The following is a 20,068-nucleotide window of genomic DNA, read 5'->3' on the forward strand; positions in this document are numbered from 1 at the left end:
AGTTTGTAAATTTAGTTTCGGTAGCAAATCCCCTCCTTGTAATATTACAACACATGTTGACGAGGATAAGGACGTCACACCGGACGTGCATGCACATGCATGGTTTTCAATAAAGTTACTGATAGTGAAATTTTGTACTATGCTCTCTTATCTACCATCACTAGAAACTAAAACGTGACGACTTATTGGACAAATCACAAACCTAATTACCTACTTAGTATCCAATACCAATTTTAATACCTCCATTTCCAATCCAAATCCTGAAACCTCAACCTCAAACTACTGAAACAAAAATGGCGACTCAACAGAAGGGCAGTAGCATTGATCCAAAGAGTGGGTTTTGCTCAAAGACCAAGACTTTCCACAGCCTGAGACCCAAATCCCAACTCCCTCCCCAAACCACGCCTCTTTCCCTCACCCACTACCTTCTTTCCCACCTCCACCATTCCCCTCCCCTGCCTTCCGCTCCCGCCCTCCTCGACGCCGCCACCGGCCACCGTATTCTCTACCCGGAGTTCATTTTTCGAGTCCGAACCCTCGCCGCCTCGCTTCAATCCCAGCTCGGCCTCTCCCACGGCCAATGTGCCTTGGTTCTTTCCCCCAACTCCCTCCACCTCCCCATCCTCCACCTCTCTCTCCTCTCCCTCGGTGTCATCGTCTCCCCTTCCAACCCCGCCAGCTCCAGTCCCGAAATTTCCCGCCAAATCCGCATATGCAAGCCCGCCGTCGCATTCGCCACCTCCGCCACCGCTCAAAAAATTCCCAACTCCCTCCGCCTCGGGACCATCCTCCTTGACTCGGCCGAGTTCGAATCCATGATGATGACATGTCCGAGTTCGACCGAATCGCTTCGAGTTGAAGTGAAGCAATCAGACACCGCCACGATTCTCTACTCATCCGGGACCACCGGGAGGGTCAAAGGCGTGGAGTTGACTCACCGGAACTGGATATCGATGATGGCCGGCATCCACGCGGTTCGAAACCGGTCGGCTCCACACGCTGTGTGTCTCTGTACGGTGCCATTTTTCCACGTGTACGGGTTCGCGTACTGCCTGAGAGTTTTGGTGACGGGGGACACGCTGGCGTGGATGGGAAGGTTCGATTTAAAGGGGATGATGAGATCCATCGAGCGGTTCCGAATCGCCCACATGGCCTGTGCCCCGCCGGCGGTCGTGGCCTTGGTGAAGCACGGGGACATAAACGAGATGGACGGCTACGATTTGAGCTCCCCGCAAGTGATCGGCTGCGGCGGCGCTCCGCTGTCGAAGAGTGTGGTCGAGAAGCTGAGGAAGCGGCTGCCCAACGTACAAGTCTCACAGGTTAGGGTGTGATGTGTACATATTTTCGATGAGTTCAAGTTTTAACGACGTTTAATGTGTTGTCGTTTTGTCCAACTTTGGGCTGTGTGGTGGGCTGTGTAGGGATATGGGATGACGGAGACGACGGCCCGAGTGTTTGGCGCGCTGGGCCCGGAAGAAACCCGAGTGGAAGGAGCTAATGGAAGGCTGATGTCAGATATTGAGGCCAAGATTGTGGAGACTGAGACTGGCAGTGCCCTGCCTCCTTTGATGCATGGGGAAATTTGGGTTAGAGGACCATACGTTATGAAAGGTAATGTTGATATTCATATGGCATTTATTTGCAGATGACTTCCGTTCTTTAATTATTAGACAATAGACTTTTGATATAGCGTTAGAAAAACTACATTTGACAACAAAAACGGACGCCTTGTACAAAAAATATTTACGATCTACAATGCTGAAACGAAAAATCGAAAGTGGAATACAGATTTAGGGAAGAAATTGATTGTGAAGTACTAGTTCATGTTTGACGGGTGGTGGTGATTATTTTAAGGATCATTTTGGTTCCGGTCCCTAATCAACTTAATTGTTAGACTGAAACCTTATTTGTTTGAATATTTTGATCAAGGTCCTTAGCCTCATTTAAGATATTTAACTCATGCATTTATGCGTTTAATGTCTCGAAAATTATGAAATTTAAACGAATTCAAATAATATTTTTAATTATAATAAATACTTAAAAATCAATTTTAGAGTAATATTGTTCTTCACAACAAATTATAGCAAAAAAATAATGTACCCACATAATTAATGTAGGTTACACTGGTGACGAAGAAGCAACTGCTGCAATTTTCGACTCAGAAGGATGGTTAAAAACTGGAGACATTTGCTACATAGACAATGAAGGTTTTCTGTATTTCGTCGACCGAATCAAGGAATTGATCAAGTACAAAGGCTACCAGGTTTGCCACCTCTGCACCTTCCAAATTCACCCTTTAACCAAACGCTTGTTTCCTTCTTCGCTTCAATGGGATTGCGTTTGTTTGCATTAGGTTGCCCCGGCGGAGTTGGAGGATTTACTTCATTCCCATCCAGACATTGTCGATGCAGCTGTGATTCCGTACGTAACTTACTCTATCGTTTTGAATGTTATTGAATTCAAGCTTCGCGTGTTAACAGCTCATGGAGGTTGTGTTTGGGTTAATGGAAAATGATGGACAGGTACCCAGATGAGGAAGCAGGTCAAGTACCCATGGCCTTCGTCGTGAGGAGCCTTGGAAGTGCCATTGATGAATCACAGATCAAGGATTTCATTGCAAAACAGGTAACTCTCATAGAAACTAATGTTTTACGGTTTTACCAATTTTAATTTCACCGTGCTGCATCACTTGCAGGTTGCGCCATATAAGAAGATTCGACGCGTAGCATTCATCAGTGCAATACCAAAGAATGTGCAGGGAAAAGTGTTGAGGAAGGAATTAATCAAACTTGCACTATCCAAGTTATGAATCCCAGTTTCTTTCTTCTGGTGTTAGTTTATATTCCAAGCTCCCGAATGTAAATACGATTAATTGCTTGGCCAGCAAGCAAACATAGTTCATTACTTCAAAGTATGTAAAGACTGCAGCTTTATTCACGCTAGTTGCGATTGGAAGAGCTTCATCCATAGTTTGGTTTTGCTATGGCTTTTCCCTAACATCAGATTCCTTCAAATTCAAAATATGTTAGGTATCCATATTGTTCCAGAAACACCAAATACAGTTGGAGGGGCTTATGATAATTTGCCCTTTTTCTCACTTATGATATTTTAGGTTTTTTTTTTTTTTTTTTGTGTCTATATAACTAATAATTATGTGGCAAGACATGAGGTTTTTAGGTTTTTGAAGGTCATTTATACAAGGATAAATTTGTCAATAGAATTATCATTTCAAAGTGAATGGATAAGACAGAGGTTGGCTTAGCAACACTGAAAAAAGGCTGTGGGATTTTCGTAAACAAGTTATACTTTAGTGATACTGCCTGTTTATGCACGATTTTTTTTTACTTCATTTTGTTTACGATACCACCATAAATATTAATTTATTTACAAAAGGATAATGCTAGGGAAACTAAATTTGAAGACCACATTTACAAACTAAATGATGTGTCACCAATAGGAATGAGCACGTTTATTAACGTTTAAATGTTAAACCAATCATCAAATTTTATGTCCTTTAATTTTCAAAATTTTGTCTATAAATTTAGTGTCTCTAGTATTACCCTTTACAAAAAGATCACCGTTTTTTTTTTTTTTTTTTTTTATTACTTTTTTTTTTAAATTTTAATCTTAAGAGCTTTTCATTCAAAATAAGGAGTTTGACATGGGCTACAAAGATTTTGGACTCTTCTTTTGTTGTGCTTGAGAATAATATGGACTTGAAACGGCTGTGATAGGATCTCAAGTCCTGATCCGTTTTGTGCTTACAGCTTTTGTCTTTCTAATTTCTACTTTTAAACAACAAATCGGCTCTATCCACCAAACAAATTAATAAGAAAAACTAGATTCATACTACCACGGGCTCGTTTTGAAGTATCTTAGAAATGATTGAAAACGTTTTTAAAGAAATTATTTTTAAGTTCCAAAAGCATGTGTAAGAAGTACCAGTTAAGTGCTTTTTTTCAAGAAGTACTTTAAGTGATTTTTTTTAAATTTATTTGCATTTTTATTAAGAACTAGTTTCAAATATATTTTATTAAAAACACTTTCAACCATTTTATAAGTACTTCCGTAATATTTGAGAAAGGCATTCACCCATCTCTCTAAGCTAATATTTTGGGAAACCCTTCACTCATCTTTCACAAAAACTGATTAAATGAAAGGTCATACAGTTGTAAATTGGATCATATAAGTTAGGATAATAATTGTGTTTTTCAGATCGGGAATGCACACATTCCACCATTCAAAATAACGTAACTTTAACATATAAACTTCATAATCGAAGCTATTCAAGTTGTTAATCTTCATTCGAAGATTATCTTTACAAAAAATCATTTGAATCAAGATAGTTTAGTCATCCAAATTTATAGGACAAAGCGACGGTTTGAGTACCAACTAGCATATTCAAGATGAACCGTCTATTTATTTGATACATTTGGATAACTAAATGATCTCCAATTTGAATAACACTTTTATCCAAAATGATCTTAAAATGAATATATATAAATTGAACGTTCGATTATAAAGTTTATATGGTGCAGAAACATTATTTGCGAGTGAGGGAATATATGCATCCCCCACATCATTCCCCCATTTGGGGATTATCCTACAAGTTATAACTTATCTCTCCAAATTCGCATACTATCAAGGATAATTGTAACACCCCACTCCAAATTATTTGCTTTATTTCGGGAAATAATAATATTAGTGATATGCCCAAACTAAACTCTTGTTTAGTTTGCTACTATTTCTTTTATTTTACTTCTAAATCTCCAAACCATTTAATTCCTATAAAATTAACCATGTTTTTAATTACCATAACAATCAATTAAGCTATCAACTTAATTCCCCAAGTTCCTCTATCAAACAACCTCTAATTCAAAGATTAATTCTCGAATATTTAATCTTACTGGTATTATGGTTGCATCTAATGTCTTGTTAGACTGTCTACGTACCCTAAACAGGGATCAAGTCATTCATAGTTCACAAATTCCAATTTTATTAAACTTTGATATTTCTACACATAACTAACAATCACCATCTAGCTTCAAACAAGTGTATTACATTAAATGTTTATTAAATTTAGTTATAGAACATCAAAATTAGCTTAAAAATTAGGTGTCGGCTCCTTGGGCAAGCGCCACCGCCGGTGGCGGTCGGGCGCCCTGATTCGCCGGAAAATATCAACTATCTCAAAAAATTACCCAATTTTACAGGAAAGTAGATCTCAGTGAAAGGAACAACTTTCATACCTGCGGCCAAGCCCAATTTGGCCGGGAAACACCTCAAATTGGCCACGAACCGCTTGAAACCCTTGAATTTGGGTGTGTTCAATTCGATCCTAAAGTAACTCCGACGCCCCTAAACTTGTTTGGGCTTTGTTCCACACTTCAAAGGGATTCTAATGGTGGTGGAATTGGACTTGAGTAGTTTCAAATTTCGGGTAATTCGAACCCAAAGCTGCTGCACCCCGCCATGCAGGTTCGACCCATTTCAAGCTCAAATCCCATAATTTTTTAGGTGTAGTAGGAAGATGGAAGGTTATTGAGGGTTTTACAATGGTTAATTTGATGTAATTTTCCGGAAAAAGGGGCGAAATCCCACCGGAAAACACGATAGGCCCGATCGGGTCGGGTCCGGTCCCTGGGTCGCAGGATCCCCCGCTCCCCTCTTCTTTCCTTTTTCCTCCCTTCTCTCCTTCCCCATTCATCCTCCTTTTTCTCCTTTCTATTCTTTTCTTTTAATCACAACCATCCACTTTGTTTCTTCCTTTCATACCAGCCACACATGTGGCTTTTTCACATGGCTCTAGATTTTCTAGAGCCTTCTAAAGATATTTAAAATTACCAATTTATCCCTGACTTTAAACGCTAATAACTTGTTCGTTAAAACACCGTTTCACGAACGATTTGCGCCTACGCGTTCATGAGATCAAGCTCTATTCAAGCATATAAATTGTGACCTCGAATGGTCTACGGATTTTAAATAATTAATTTCCAAATCTTAAACCTTGTAACTAGTTTAATTTAAAACTTAACCCAAATCAATTATTATAAATTCTCGAAAAACCAAATAAAAGCTCAATACTACAATTACGTTAATTGTAATAATTTCCCAATTCTATTTCCATAACCATAAATCGATTTATTTTCGATTTTCTCTACGTATTCATAATTATGGATATTTAATTCATATATTTAAAATTTCAGAGTATTACAATAATACTTGCATCCCCCAATGTGGGGATACACATATCCCTCCATTTGCGAATAAGATATCTTGACCGAATAAAATCAACAATCAAATCATTCAATTTATTAATCTTCATTTGAAAATCACTCCTTAAAAAATCACGAAGATTAATCCAAACGTGTCAGACAAATGGACAATTCATTATGAATATGTTACTTGGTACATATACTATCTATTTGATCAATATATTTGAACTACTAAATGATATGTGATTGAAATAATTTTGCATAGTGGCGGTCTTCTAATGAAGATTAAAAAATTGTCAATTCCGATTATGAAATTGATAATTTTTTTTTTAGAAGAAATTTGCGGAATCATGCACCTTATTTTTCGAGTTATAACGAAAAAATGCAGTTGATTGTATCTAGCCTATTCTTAAAATAAATAACTCACACACACTCCCTTTCTAAAATACAATTAATATACGTTATTCCCAATATATATACATCCTTTAAGGAGCGAATGCTAGTTGTGACAGTCTGTCCCTAATTTTAAGAATTTTTAAAGTTTTAATAAAGGATTTTACAAAAAATGCCCTTTGAGGCACGTGCATTATTTGAGGTTAATCGTTGTGTCGTGCCATCTAAGATTTGTTTTCTTGATATATCCTCGTAGTACTCGTCGCTACGAACGTGTGGGCGCTAACGGTTCATTATTTGGAGTTATAACGAAAAAGATTTTAAAGTTTGAAGTTTGGGCATTTTATAAATTTTATTATTAAAATTTGGATGGCCCAGATTTAATGAAGATTAAATGGATGGCTTGGATGTAAGGAAAAAAAAATAAATTTAAGTGAAAGAAGGTTTTTGTGTGTGTGTGTGCGCGTAAGAAGAAGAAGAAAAAGATTGAGGATTGGACAGAAACTGCCCAACCAGAGGAGAGAGAGAGCTGACGAATCAGGAGAAGAGAGATAGAGAGGATGGCCAATCGGAACAGGGGAAAGGAGGAAAGGAGAGAGGGCGAGAAGCGGAGGAGAGAAGGAAGAAAAATGGGTCTTCACTCACGACCCGTTTCGACCCGCGACACCCACACCCAAATTCTGACGATTTTCACCGGAATTCTCACAAATTGGATCAAGGTACCACTCCCAATCAACACCTAGGCCTTTGTTTCACCCCAAAAATAATGAAATTGGATGGTGAATTGGTGAAGAACGCACCCATGGTGCCGCGACTTTTCTTGTTCAAATTCTTCAAATTTTGAATTGTTTTCTTTCAATAACTAACACCATTAGCATTCCCTTAGGACCTAGAACAAAGCCCAAGCATTGGTTAGGACGACGGAATTGGTTGGGACGACGGAGTTGATTTGAAGACGAATTGGAACTCACCCAAATTCTAGGGTTCTTCACGGTTTTGGAAAAATTCGAGCTCTTACAGCCCAAATTGGCCTTGGCTTCAGGTATAAAGTTTACTCTACTCGTTGAGATATTCAAATCTGAAAATTTTGGTAATTTTTGGAAATAGTTGGATTTTCCGGCGAGCCGGGGCGGCCAACCGCCACCCGCGGCGGCCCGTGCGGCGGCGCGTGGCCAATGGCCCGCCAATGTCATTCTTAGCATGTGTTTAAGGTTCTAGGTTCAGTTTTGATAATTGATGGACTTAAATTGAGTAATTGAACATAAGTTCGTTTCGATTCGTGGTTAGGTGAAAATGTGAATTGACGATCCAACCGTCGGATCGTCACCAAACTTTGATACGTTGTAATACGTAATATTTGAGGATTATAGGAACTTACGGATCGGGAATCCGATTTACGGATCTTTCAGAATTAGAGTTGTAAGTTCATAAAATAGAATGTTAACCGTCACTTGGTTTTCGAAATTGACGGAGATCCGACCGTTGGATGGTAATGAAATGTTAGGATGATGTCCTTGAGGTATATTGTGGACCTCTGAAAGTTATGGATTGAAAATCTGAATTGCAGATCTTCCGGATCGAACTCCGTAGTAACGTGTCTTATATAAGTTATATATTCTATCGATATGAATTATGAGGTTTGATTTGATTATCGTTCTAGGCGCTGATCGTTATGACGCCTTGATGTGTGGTGCTACGGAGTTGTTGGGCGAACTCCAGGTGAGTGGGCAGTTTTTGTTTTTCGTATTACCTATATACTATTAATTGTCCTAGAAATTGAATTTATATGAAAGTGTGTTTTCAATTGCCATGATGCATATTATAAATTATATGAATTGATATTGATGCATATATATATATGTGAATTGGTGCTGTGGACGTACATGTGAGTATCAGGTGAGTTTATATGGTTTATACGAATGAATGTTGATGTGAATTATGTTGAGAGCTCATAACCTGCACCCCTGGTATTAGTGCTTATGTTATTCACCCTGCATCACACGCTCACCTTGGATCCAAGTAGATGCTAGTCGTACAGACCACTAGAGGTGGTTCCGACATGCCAGTCGTATAAACCATTAGAGGGGTTCCGACTGGTAGGTGACCTTAGATTATGTGCACATATGATTGATGAGAGAAGCACTAGATCGTATTATTTCACCATCTTAGTCGTACAGACTACTATATGTAGTTTCGACTTATGTGCAGTGTAGTGCCGTACAGGTCACAGTTGGTGACTCCGGCTGGATGGGATATTGAGCTGTAGAATCAGCCGTATAGGACCACTGTAAGGTCTCCGGTTGATTTATTATTTCACCTGATTTATATTGATGCATTCATATTATATTTTGGCATATGACAATGCATGACATATTCTTTCTGAAAAGCGTTGAAGGATTGTGATTTAAGCTTTTGATGATATATATATATATGTTTATATACTACTTTTCTGGGAAAGTATACAGGTTTTACAACGAGGGATTAGAAATGTTTTAAATGAAATGTTTTAGAAAAACTTTGTTTTACTGACCCACTCAATTTTGTTTTGCGCCTCTCCAGGTTCTAGATAGCAGAGCTTTGGTGGCCACGAGGAATCCAACTGTGTTCTGACATAATTCACAAAAGTAGGATTCACCCTCGGGTGTTATATCTTAGTAATTGTATTTTTAAAGCTTCCGAACTGTGTAAATGGTTACGTCACTCTCACGTGACGGCCAGCATGCCCTCCTTCGGGACGGGGTGTGTCACTAAGGAAGAAAATATCGGTAATATCGGAAATATCGGTAGTCCGAAAACACGGAAATATCGATGGAAATATCGGGATAATATCGATATCGATAAAAATTACATGGAAACCACGGAAATTGTAAGAAAAACTTGGAAATTTTTATTGAAACTTTGCAGGATGTTTATTTAGTCAATTATCTATTAGTTTATCACAAAAAATTTGAAGGAAATGCATTGCATGATGGATTTAACTAATTTAAGTTGATTATATAGCGAGCTGGCAAACATTGTGAGTGTAGAAAATATGTAGTAATTAATGAAAGAAGTTTAAACACACCATAATCATTTATATATAATGAATTAGTACAATATTTTACACTTTTATACATTGCATGGTAAGATACATTAGTGACTTATTCTTATAACGGGTACATATCAATTTTTTTTATAAAAATTAATGGGTACAAACTTATTTTTTTTTTTTTTTATATATTTGAAATGTTTGAATTGAAAATTAATTAGGAGTTTAATAAGGATGTGAGTATTAAAACTCTAAATCAATTACTAATTTTTGTTATGAAAGTTATGTAACTTACATGTAATTCATTAATGCTAGGGACTTTGATCAAAATATAAAAAATGATAAGATCTTAGTCAATAAACATTAGAAACTAGGGATCAGATACTAATTTTTCTTTATTTTTTTAAAATAACAATAATTTGGTTAATCACATTTTACATCATCTAGTTTCGAGAAAAAAGAAAACTGTTTGGTCAATTTTGAAAGCCATATCAAAATTTTGAGTGATATTTTTATCCAACGTGTTAATACAAAATCATATAGACATAGTACATGATTAGGTAATTATAGGTTTTTAATTAAATTGATGATGTAGTAAATATAAGACTAACGTAGAAATGTCACTTCCACCATTTAGACTAAATTGTATGATTGGTTTTCCTTTCATGTTATTAATTTGAATAGAAGCCGAAGCTCTACGATGACGAGTTTTTGTTCATATGTGCTAGTTTGGTTTCCCTCGTTAGCCCACAAATAAATCGAATACCTATCATATCATTATTCTGGCGAACAGTCAAATTAGCAAATAACCAAAAGACGTATATCAATATGATATTTTTCTAATCGTGCAATGTGAGAAAATTAGTACTCATCGTTAAACTCATTCCCCAACCTAAAATGTATAAATCAAAATAGCCTTAAATTCTTTGGTGGGTAATTGAAAAACTAAATTGCAACTCGTATAAGTCCAAAAGATCATTACCCATAATAAAAACGCAATTTTGTTGGATAAAGCCGGTGGTTGTTGAATGGGAAAGTGAAGAGCTGCCTCAGCTTCGGCAGCAGAAGCCTCCCGGAGTTTCTCCATTGAATTTTTGTCAATTCTGCCAAAAATAATGATGTTTGGCACAAATTATGAGCACGTACCTCAGTCAAAGTACTTGGTAGAGAGGGAAAAGAGGATATGGAATAATACCTCAAGCGAGTTGACGAGGGACTCTCAGGTTCACCATCAGAAGATGATGTTCCAAAAGTGCTTGCGTTAGCATGATGTCCCACATCGCCCAAGTGACAAAGAAGAAGCTGGTGGAGGGCTTATAAAAAGGACCAGAAGCCCACATGATAAAGCATAACCCATATCGCGATATTATCGATAATATTGCGATATTATCGATATTATCGATATTATTGCGATATATGAATGATAATTAAGGGATAAGTGTGAAAATATCGTTGTCTAAAAAAAATGATAATATCAGCAATATTTCGCCGATATTATCGATATTTTGTTCCTTGGTCACTAGTAATATCCTACTATCAATCATTCGTATGCTTTAAGAAAATAATATATAACAAAGAGCATAACCAATTGCTTTCAAGGTGGAAAAAAAGTCTATCAATTGAGGGGTTAAATGTTGGGTGTTATTATCTGATAATATTTTAATAATTTTGGATTTCTATCCACGCTTTTGACGTTTGAAACATTTCTCTAATCTCCTACACTAATGTGACACTTTCTCTCTCTAATAATACTAACTTTTAAACAAAAATGTATTTATTTATCTGTATATTAACAAGTGATAGATTGCCTTAATTGTTAAAATATTTTTCTTTAGCTTACTACGAACAGTTTAAATTAAAATCTCTCGCTCTTTTCTAATTTTGATATCGTTTATATAACACGTGTTTATGAGGACAAAGACATCACACCGTACATGTACCCACATGCACAGTTTAAATATATTTAGTGAAGGTGACATTTTAGCTACTATAACTGGAAACTTACACGTGACCTTTTTGGACAAATCACAAACGCAATTAACGACTACTTTTTGTATTTTAGCCTACTTTATACTTTATACAATTCCCAATAAAGTTAAACCAAATGTCCAAGTGAAATTTCAAAATACCTTTGAATTAAAACCAACAGATCCTCTCTGGATTTCTTTGAGAAGATTTCGAAGAATTTGTGTTTGTTTATTATATATTGTATTATCAGTTTTATTAGATATTGTTTGTGTTTAATTTTAAATAAGAAAATGTAAAATGATTTTTAATTGCACGATGTACGATAAACAGATACAATTCTTAAATTTCTGTGATCCTAACAAAGAGAATAAAAAAAGAATTCGGGTTTGAATTAAAACACTAATTACTCTCTCTCACTTTCACTTCCCTTTTGTCATGCTACAGTGCTCTCGGCCCTACCCATGAGAAATTTTTAATTGTGATGGGAACACAAGTAGTACATCACGTGTTTTAATAGAAGTGGTGAGAAATTTTATTTTTTAAGTTATTAATTATTTTGCACATATATTCCACCATTTGTATAATGACACGTAGGTTTTGAAAAAATAGGTATTTGCCACACTTAAAATAAGAAGTCAAAACTTAACAAGTTCATTAAAAGACTAATCTGGAAAGTAAATATGACGATGGACAGCAGCCGGTGGACTGGTCGGACGTGCTTTACTCATTGATAGATCCAGTACTGAACGCTGACTGCCAGTTAGCAGGACCATCGGGGAACCACAGTGCAATGTCCTCCTTGCACTCTCACCTGAGTCACCACGGATGGTTCCAGGGGCAGGTTCTGGTGGGTAGGTGGCACCGATGATCTCTTGGTTGGTAAGAATAACATATTTCCGTCACACTGAAAAATCTTTCACGGCAGACAAGTTCCCATAGTAGCAATCCCTCGAAAAAAGGCTTTAATTTTGCCCCGACGTCATTTTGGCCACCGGGTTTAATCCAACGAGGGAAAATTTCAATTGTTTTATGTTTTTAGTTATTAAGAGTATATTAGTATTTTTAAATCGATTTTTAGTTGTAATTATAATAAATTCAAAAGACTGGCCATAATTTAAGTGGTTATTTTTCCAAATATCTATTTTAATACCTCCATATCCAATTCAAATCCTGAAATCTCACCCTCAAACAACTGAAACATTATTAACCTCACCCTCAAACAACTGAAACAATAATGGCGACTCAACAGAAGAGCAGCAGCATTGATCCAAAGAGTGGATTTTGCTCAAAGACCAAGACTTTCCACAGCCTGAGACCCAGATCCCAACCCCCTCCCCAAACCACGCCTCTTTCCCTCACCGACTATCTCCTCTCCCGCCTCCACCACTCCCCTCCCCTGCCTTCCACTCCCGCCCTCCTCGACGCCGCCACCGGCCACCATATTCTCTACCCCGAGTTCATTTTTCGAGTCCGAACCCTTGCCGCCTCGCTTCAATCCCAGCTCGGCCTCTCCCACGGCCAATGCGCCTTCGTTCTCTCCCCCAACTCCCTCCACCTCCCCTTCCTCCACCTCTCTCTCCTCTCCCTCGGCGTTATCGTTTCCCCTTCCAACCCCGCCAGCTCCAATCCCGAAGTTTCCCACCAAATCAGCATATGCAGACCCACCGTCGTATTCGCCACCACTGCCACCGCTCACAAAATCCCCAACTCCCTCCGCCTCGGGACCATCCTCCTCGACTCGGCCGAGTTCGAGTCCATGATGATGACCTATCCGAGTTCGGCCGAATCGCTTCGAACTGAAGTGAGTCAATCAGACACCGCCACGATTCTCTACTCATCGGGGACCACCGGGAGGGTGAAAGGCGTGGAGTTTACTCACCGGAACTGGATATGGATGATGGCGGGCATCCGCGCGGTTCGAAACGCGTCCGCTCCACACGCTGTATGTCTCTGTACCGTGCCGTTTTTCCACTCGTACGGGTTCGCGTACTGCTTCATAGTTCTGTTGACGGGGGACACGCTGGCGTTCACGGGAAGGTTCGATTTGAAGGTGATGATGAGATCCATCGAGCGGTTCCGAATCACCGAGGTGGCCTGCGCCCCGCCTGTGGTCGTGGCCTTGGTGAAGCACGGGGACATAAACGTGATGGACGGCTACGATTTGAGCTCCCTACAAGTGATCGGCTGCGGCGCCGCTCCGCTGGCGAAGAGCGTGATCGAGAAGCTGAGGAAGCGGCTGCCCCACGTACAAATCTCACAGGTTGGTGCAATGATGTGTAATATTTTGAAGAGTTTAACGGCGTTTAATGTGTTGTCGTTTTGTCCAACTTTGGGCCGTGTGGTGGGCTGTGCAGGGATATGGGATGACGGAGATGACGGGCCGAGTATGTGGCCCGGTGGGCCCGGAAGAAACCCGAGTGGAAGGAGCTAATGGAAGGCTTACGTCAGATATTGAGGTCAAGATTGTGGAGCCTGAGACTGGCAGCGCCCTGCCTCCTTTGATGCATGGGGAAATTTGGGTTAGAGGACCATACGTTATGAAAGGTAACGTTGACATTCACATAGTATTTATTTCGGGGTTTTAAAATAGCGTTAGAAAAGCTACATTTAACAACAAGAACGGACTTCCTGCTAAAAAATACTTTTGATCTACAATATTGAAACGAAAAATCGACGGTGGAGTACAATTTTAGGGGAGAAATTGACAATGAATTACCAATGCATCCTAAAATCGACAGTAGAATACTTTTGATGGGTGGTGGTTGCTTTAATTAGTGTAGGTTACGTTGGTGATGAAGATGCAACTGCCACAACTTTGGACTCGGAAGGATGGTTAAAAACTGGAGACATTTGCTACATAGACAATGAAGGTTTTCTATATTTCGTCGACCGAATCAAGGAATTGGTCAAGTACAAAGGCTACCAGGTTTGCCACCTCTGCACCTTCCAAATTCACCCTTTAACCAAACACTTGTTTTCTTCTTCGCTTCAATGGGATTGCTTATTTTTGCATTAGGTTGCCCCGGTGGAGTTGGAGGATCTGCTTCACTCCCATCCAGACATTGTTGATGCAGCTGTGATTCCGTATGTAACTTACTCAATTGTTTTGAGTGTGATTTGAGTTCGAGCTTCGCGTGTACAAAGCTCATGGAGTTTGTGTTTGGGTGAATGGAAAATGATGGACAGGTACCCAGATGAGGAAGCAGGTCAAGTACCCATGGCCTTCGTCGTGAGGAGCCATGGAAGCGCCATTGATGAATCACAGATCAAGGATTTTATTGCAAAACAGGTAATCCTCAGACCATTCTCATGATCTAACTATCATTAGAACGTTGCTTTTACAGTTTTACCAATGTTAATGTACGGTACTGCATCATCAATTGCAGGTTGCGCCATATAAGAAGATACGACGCGTAGCATTCATCAATGCAATACCAAAGAATGTGCAGGGAAAAGTGTTGAGGAAGGAACTAATCAAACTTGCATTATCCAAGTTATGAATTCCAGTTTCTTTCTTCTGGTGTGTGTTTATATTTTAAGCTCTCGAATGTAATAAGTACTATCAATTGCTTCGCCTCCAAGCAAAGATAGGTCATTACTTCAAATATGAAAAGGACTGCAGCTTTATTCACATTACTTGTTTGATTGCACGAATGTTGTATACTGATTAAAATGCTAATATGCTTGCGCGTACGAGCTTTTCACAAAGTGAAACAAAAGAGAGCTACCAAAACATTGATCCATCGACACTAGCCTGCGCATTCCGCAGCCAGTTAACCCCAGGACCTGGTGAGGGAAGCAGCAATTCATATGGCGGAATGCCACCTCCGCTTCTACTTTTAAGTACACCAGATTAGTCCTCTTTCGTATTAAGTTCAGGCCACGGCTAGTTTTGCTTGGCATGGTGACCGTTTCTGAAAACTAAGGCTTGTTTGGTACTTTACTTGAATTCAACCTTTTAAACTCAATAACAATTTTCAAGTTTTAGGTCTTAAAAACTTGTTTGGTAAGACTATTTTAAAAAGTTGAACTCAAGATTAACTAAAAAATATAGTCTATTCTCTAAAAATATAAAAAATGAGTTTTTAGAATTTTTAAACTTAAACTCGCTCATTTCTTTTTTTTTCCCTCCTTCCCTCTCTCTCCAAATCTCTCTCTCTTTTCTTCTTTCTCTCTCCTCTTTTTTTTTACCTTTTTCGTCTTTTTTCCAATTCTCTCTCGTCATTCTCTCGGTTGTTTCTGTCCCTCCGCTTCCTTTTATCTCGTTCGATCCTCTCTCTTCTTTCTCTTTCCTTCAATCATCTCTTACTTTCTTTCCTCCTCTCTCCTCTTTCTCCCTCTCCTGCGACCCCATCTTTTTAGATATCTTTGTCTAGTTTAAGTTGTAAGATTTAAAATTTTAAAATAACAAACCAATCAAGTTTTTGAGTTTTAAAATTTGTTTTACCTTTTTCGTCTCTTTTCCAATCCTCTCCCGTCATTCTCTCGGTTGTTTCTCTCCCTCCGCTTCCTTTTATCTCGTCCGATCCTTTCTCTTCTTTCTCTTTCCTTCAATCATCTTTTACTTTCTTTCCTCCTCTCTCATCTTTCTCCCCCTCCTGCGACCCCATCTTTTTAGATCTCTTTGTCTAGTTTAAGTTGTAAGATTTAAAATTTTTAAAATCGCAAACCAATCAAGTTTTTGAGTCTTAAAGAAAATTGTTTTCAATAAATGCTATGAGAAATGATAAAAAATTTCAAATAGGATTCCAAATAGGCCCTAAGCATCCCTTGAAAACTAAAAAGCATATACATACATAGCCATATACTGAGCTTTTACTTATCGGTGGCATAACATACAAGATCATACACTAGTTACTTCTAGTGTAAGCTAAAGATGTAATCATACACTTGTCATTGCTAGTGTAAATTGAAAATATATGCATGTCATTACTGATTAACCTCAAGACGATGACAAACTGAGAGTATAAATATGTACCCCAATACACGTGTAAGCTGAAAGGTAATCATACACTAGTAGTAGTCTAGCTAGTGTAATCTGAATGCTAGTGTAATCATACACTAGTCATAGCTTGTGGAAAAGCTGAAATACTGATTATAACTCATACACGTGCAAGTTGTGTCCTACGACCGTGAACTAGTACAATACTCTAAAACTAAGTAAGTGTATGCATAAAAATTAAAATACGATAAGTAAAAATAGGGAAAATCAATATTCATAAAATCGTCATCATCATAAATTATAAGGCCTGGTAGGAAATCACAAAGTCCGTTTAACTCATAAAAAGTAACTGAATTTATATTTATCTATGTAAAGATGTATTAGATGTTTCAGATATTGACAAGTGTACGTAGATTAGGTTGCTAGGTAGTTAAAGTTTGTTATCAGTTGTTAACTTACTTAGTGACTAAGACAGCGTTGTCTATATATATATGTGTAGCTATTGTAACACAATTCATGAATTCAATACATACAAGATACAATTCATTTCTCTCTCTAAGATTGCTATTCTCTAAAATCTCTCTTTCTCTCTCAAGAATACATACGATGAACAAGACCTCCTTTGTATTCTGACATGGTATCCTCGCTGGTGATGACGATTTCTCGATCCTAATCTGCTTTGTTTGCTTCCGCATTCCTGATCACTTTGTTCTGGTGTGAATTTCTGCTCTTGTTTTTCCTCTCTCTCTAGCTCTGTGAGGTTGTGTATCTGCGCAGTTGCTTTATTGCCGTATATGTCTCATTGTGCACGCCAAGTGTTCGATTAATTGCTTCTTCCAAGTTTCGTTTGCATTGATATCAGTTTACAAGATTTCTCCAAGTTGAATTCTTTGTGATCTTTTTGTCCGATTGCTCTATCTGAAACCATAGTTCTGTGATCGATTTCACAAATTCTCAAACTCTTGCAAATATGGTAACTGCTGCACAATTACAGATTGTACAGTCTCCAATCACGACTCTCATTACGAATGTCTCTAATTCTGTTACTGTGGAGCTTGATGATACAAATTATCTTGTATGGAATTATCAGATTCGATTACTTCTTGAAAGTCATAGTATTTTTGACTTTGTTGCTGGAACTCATCCATGTCCTACTCGGTTTAAAGATGATTCGGATGTTGAAGGTGTGGAAACTGAGGAGTTTCAGATTTGGCAAATGCATGATCGTGCTCTCATGCAGTTGATCATTGCTACCCTATCTCCCACAACCATGTCTTGTATCATTGGGTGTCTTACTTCTCATGATATGTGGACTAATTTGAAGGATCGGTTCTCCACAGTCACGAAAGCAAGTATTTTTCAGTTGAAAACTGAGTTGCAGAATATCAAGAAAGGCTATGATTCTGTCTCTCAATATCTTCAAAGGATCAAGGATGTACGCGATCATCTCTCTGCTGCAGGAGTAATCTTTGAAGATGATGACATTGTAATCTTGGCACTTAAGGGCTTGCCTGCTTAGTATAATATTTTCCGAACAGTTATAAGGGGGAGAGACAATGTTATTTCACTCAAAGATTTTAGGTCTCAACTATTAGCAGAAGAAGCTGTTGTTGAAAATAATTCTGTGAGTGACTCTTTTGTGTGTGCAATGATGGCAAATGAGAACAAAGGAAAAGGAAAGGCTCTGATGTTGGGAGAAGGGTCTAATCAAACTCAATCACAGACCTATAGTCCTAATGGTTCACTCAATGCTGGTCCTTATACTGGTGGTTCTTTTAATCACAATGGAGGGTACAGTTTCAACTACATAGGCAGAGGAAGAGGCAGAAACAACTATAATTCAACTCCTCGATTCAATTCGGGGTTTTCCAATTCCAGTGCAGGAATTCTTGGTCCAGGAAAGCCACATGTTTCTACATGTCCTGACCATGGTTATGATATTCCAACATGCCAAATCTGCAACAAACGAGGTCACGTTGCTGTTGATTGCTTTCAGAGACATTCTTCCTCTCCTAATCCACCTTCTAGGTCACAGTGTCAAATCTGTTGGAGATTTGGACATACTGCCTTACAGTGCTATCATCGAACCGATTTCTCTCATCAAGGAAGGGCTTCATCTTCTACTCTATCTGCTATGCATACAACCTGTCAGCCATCAGCACCTTCGGACCAGTTTCGGGTAGCTGATACAGAAGCAACATCTCACATGACTTCGGATTTGGCAAACCTTAATCTTGCAACTCTATTCTCTGATACAGATACCGTCACCACAGCTAGTGGTTCAGGTTTGAACATATCTCATATTGGCTCCAGTACACTAAGAACACCTCAATATGCATTTGAATTACACAAAATTCTGCATGTTCCTCATATATCTCAACATTTATTATCCATTTATAGACTTTGTAAGGATAAAAAATGTCGATTTATATGTGATGAGTTCTCTTACTAGATCCAGGACAAGGCCACAAGGAGAATTCTTCTCCAGGGACTGTGTAAAGCTAGCCTATATCCCATTCCCTTCTCTATTCCATAACATCTCATCAATAAAGCACATCAACCATCTGCATTCACTTCCACACAATCCTGTTTTCTTGGACAACAAGTCAAAATAACGTTGTGGCACCACAGGCTCGGCCATCCTTCCAACATTGTGACATAAAACAATCCAATATCCCTATGCCTGTTTCTCATGTGTCTTTTGTTTGTAAATCATGTTTAGAGGGCAAATTTACCAAACTTCCTTTTGTTTTCCCTGCAAATAAAACTGTAAACCCCTTAGAGGTGATACATAGTGATGTTTGGGGACCTTCATCTACTGTTTCGGTTGAAGGTTACAAATACTATGTTACATTTGTGGATGAATGTACCAGGTTTACCTGGATCTTTCCATTGATTAATAAAAGTGAAGTGTTCAATATCTTTGCTCAGTTTTATCAGTTTTTGAAAACTCAATTTTCTGCCCATCTCAAAGTTTTTCAAAGTGATGGAGGGGGTGAGTACTCCAGTCATCAATTTAAACATTTCCTACTTGATAAGGGTATAGTTCATAAAAAATCATGCCCTTACACCCCTGAGCAAAATGGTCTTGCAGAAAGAAAGCATCGACATATTTTAGAAACTGCCATCACCCTTCTACAAAATGCTTCCATGCCCTCTAAGTATTGGTTTCATGCATGTGCTGCTTATGTGTACCTTATTAATCGAATGCCCTGTCAAACCTTGCACATGTTTTCACCATATAAATGCCTTTTTGGTCGACCTCCTCAAATTTCTCATCTTAAAATCTTTGGTTGTGTATGCTATCCTCTTTTAAAACCCTATAATACCACTAAGTTGCAACCCAAAACAACTCAGTGTGTGTTTATAGGATATGCAGGACAATACAAAGGTTATTTGTGTCTTTATCTTCTTACAAACAAAATCATGGTTTCCAGACATGTGTTATTTGATGAATTTGATTTTCCATTGTCTAATTCTCAGCACTTATCCACTTAATCTCATAACATTCTATGTCAGTCA

General features: G+C 38.3%; 2 protein-coding genes and 1 long non-coding RNA gene across 3 annotated transcripts; 2 read left to right on the forward strand and 1 right to left on the reverse strand.

Annotated features, from left to right (window-relative positions):
* Positions 1–213: 213 nt before the first annotated feature.
* Positions 214–3,097, forward strand: LOC126609031 (4-coumarate--CoA ligase-like 9). Its single transcript, XM_050277050.1, has 6 exons — positions 214–1,319; positions 1,422–1,611; positions 2,118–2,263; positions 2,354–2,421; positions 2,523–2,625; positions 2,696–3,097. The coding sequence occupies exons 1-6, from the start codon at positions 294–296 to the stop codon at positions 2,807–2,809; spliced, it is 1,647 nt and encodes a 548-aa protein (XP_050133007.1). The 5' UTR covers positions 214–293; the 3' UTR covers positions 2,810–3,097.
* A 9,620-nt stretch (positions 3,098–12,717) lies between these two features.
* LOC126609032 (uncharacterized) lies at positions 12,718–12,910 on the reverse strand. The gene is made up of 2 exons (XR_007618079.1): positions 12,813–12,910; positions 12,718–12,781 (listed from the first exon to the last, which is right to left on the reverse strand). It is a non-coding gene; the product is annotated as an uncharacterized LOC126609032 (long non-coding RNA).
* On the forward strand, positions 12,765–15,235 carry LOC126609030 (4-coumarate--CoA ligase-like 9). The gene is made up of 6 exons (XM_050277049.1): positions 12,765–13,864; positions 13,959–14,148; positions 14,385–14,530; positions 14,621–14,688; positions 14,791–14,893; positions 14,991–15,235. Exons 1-6 carry the CDS (start codon positions 12,839–12,841, stop codon positions 15,102–15,104), a joined length of 1,647 nt encoding a protein of 548 aa, XP_050133006.1. The 5' UTR covers positions 12,765–12,838; the 3' UTR covers positions 15,105–15,235.
* Positions 15,236–20,068: the final 4,833 nt, after the last annotated feature.

This window comes from Malus sylvestris, chromosome 16 (genome assembly GCF_916048215.2).
Source record: "Malus sylvestris chromosome 16, drMalSylv7.2, whole genome shotgun sequence".
Taxonomy (NCBI): domain Eukaryota; kingdom Viridiplantae; phylum Streptophyta; class Magnoliopsida; order Rosales; family Rosaceae; genus Malus; species Malus sylvestris.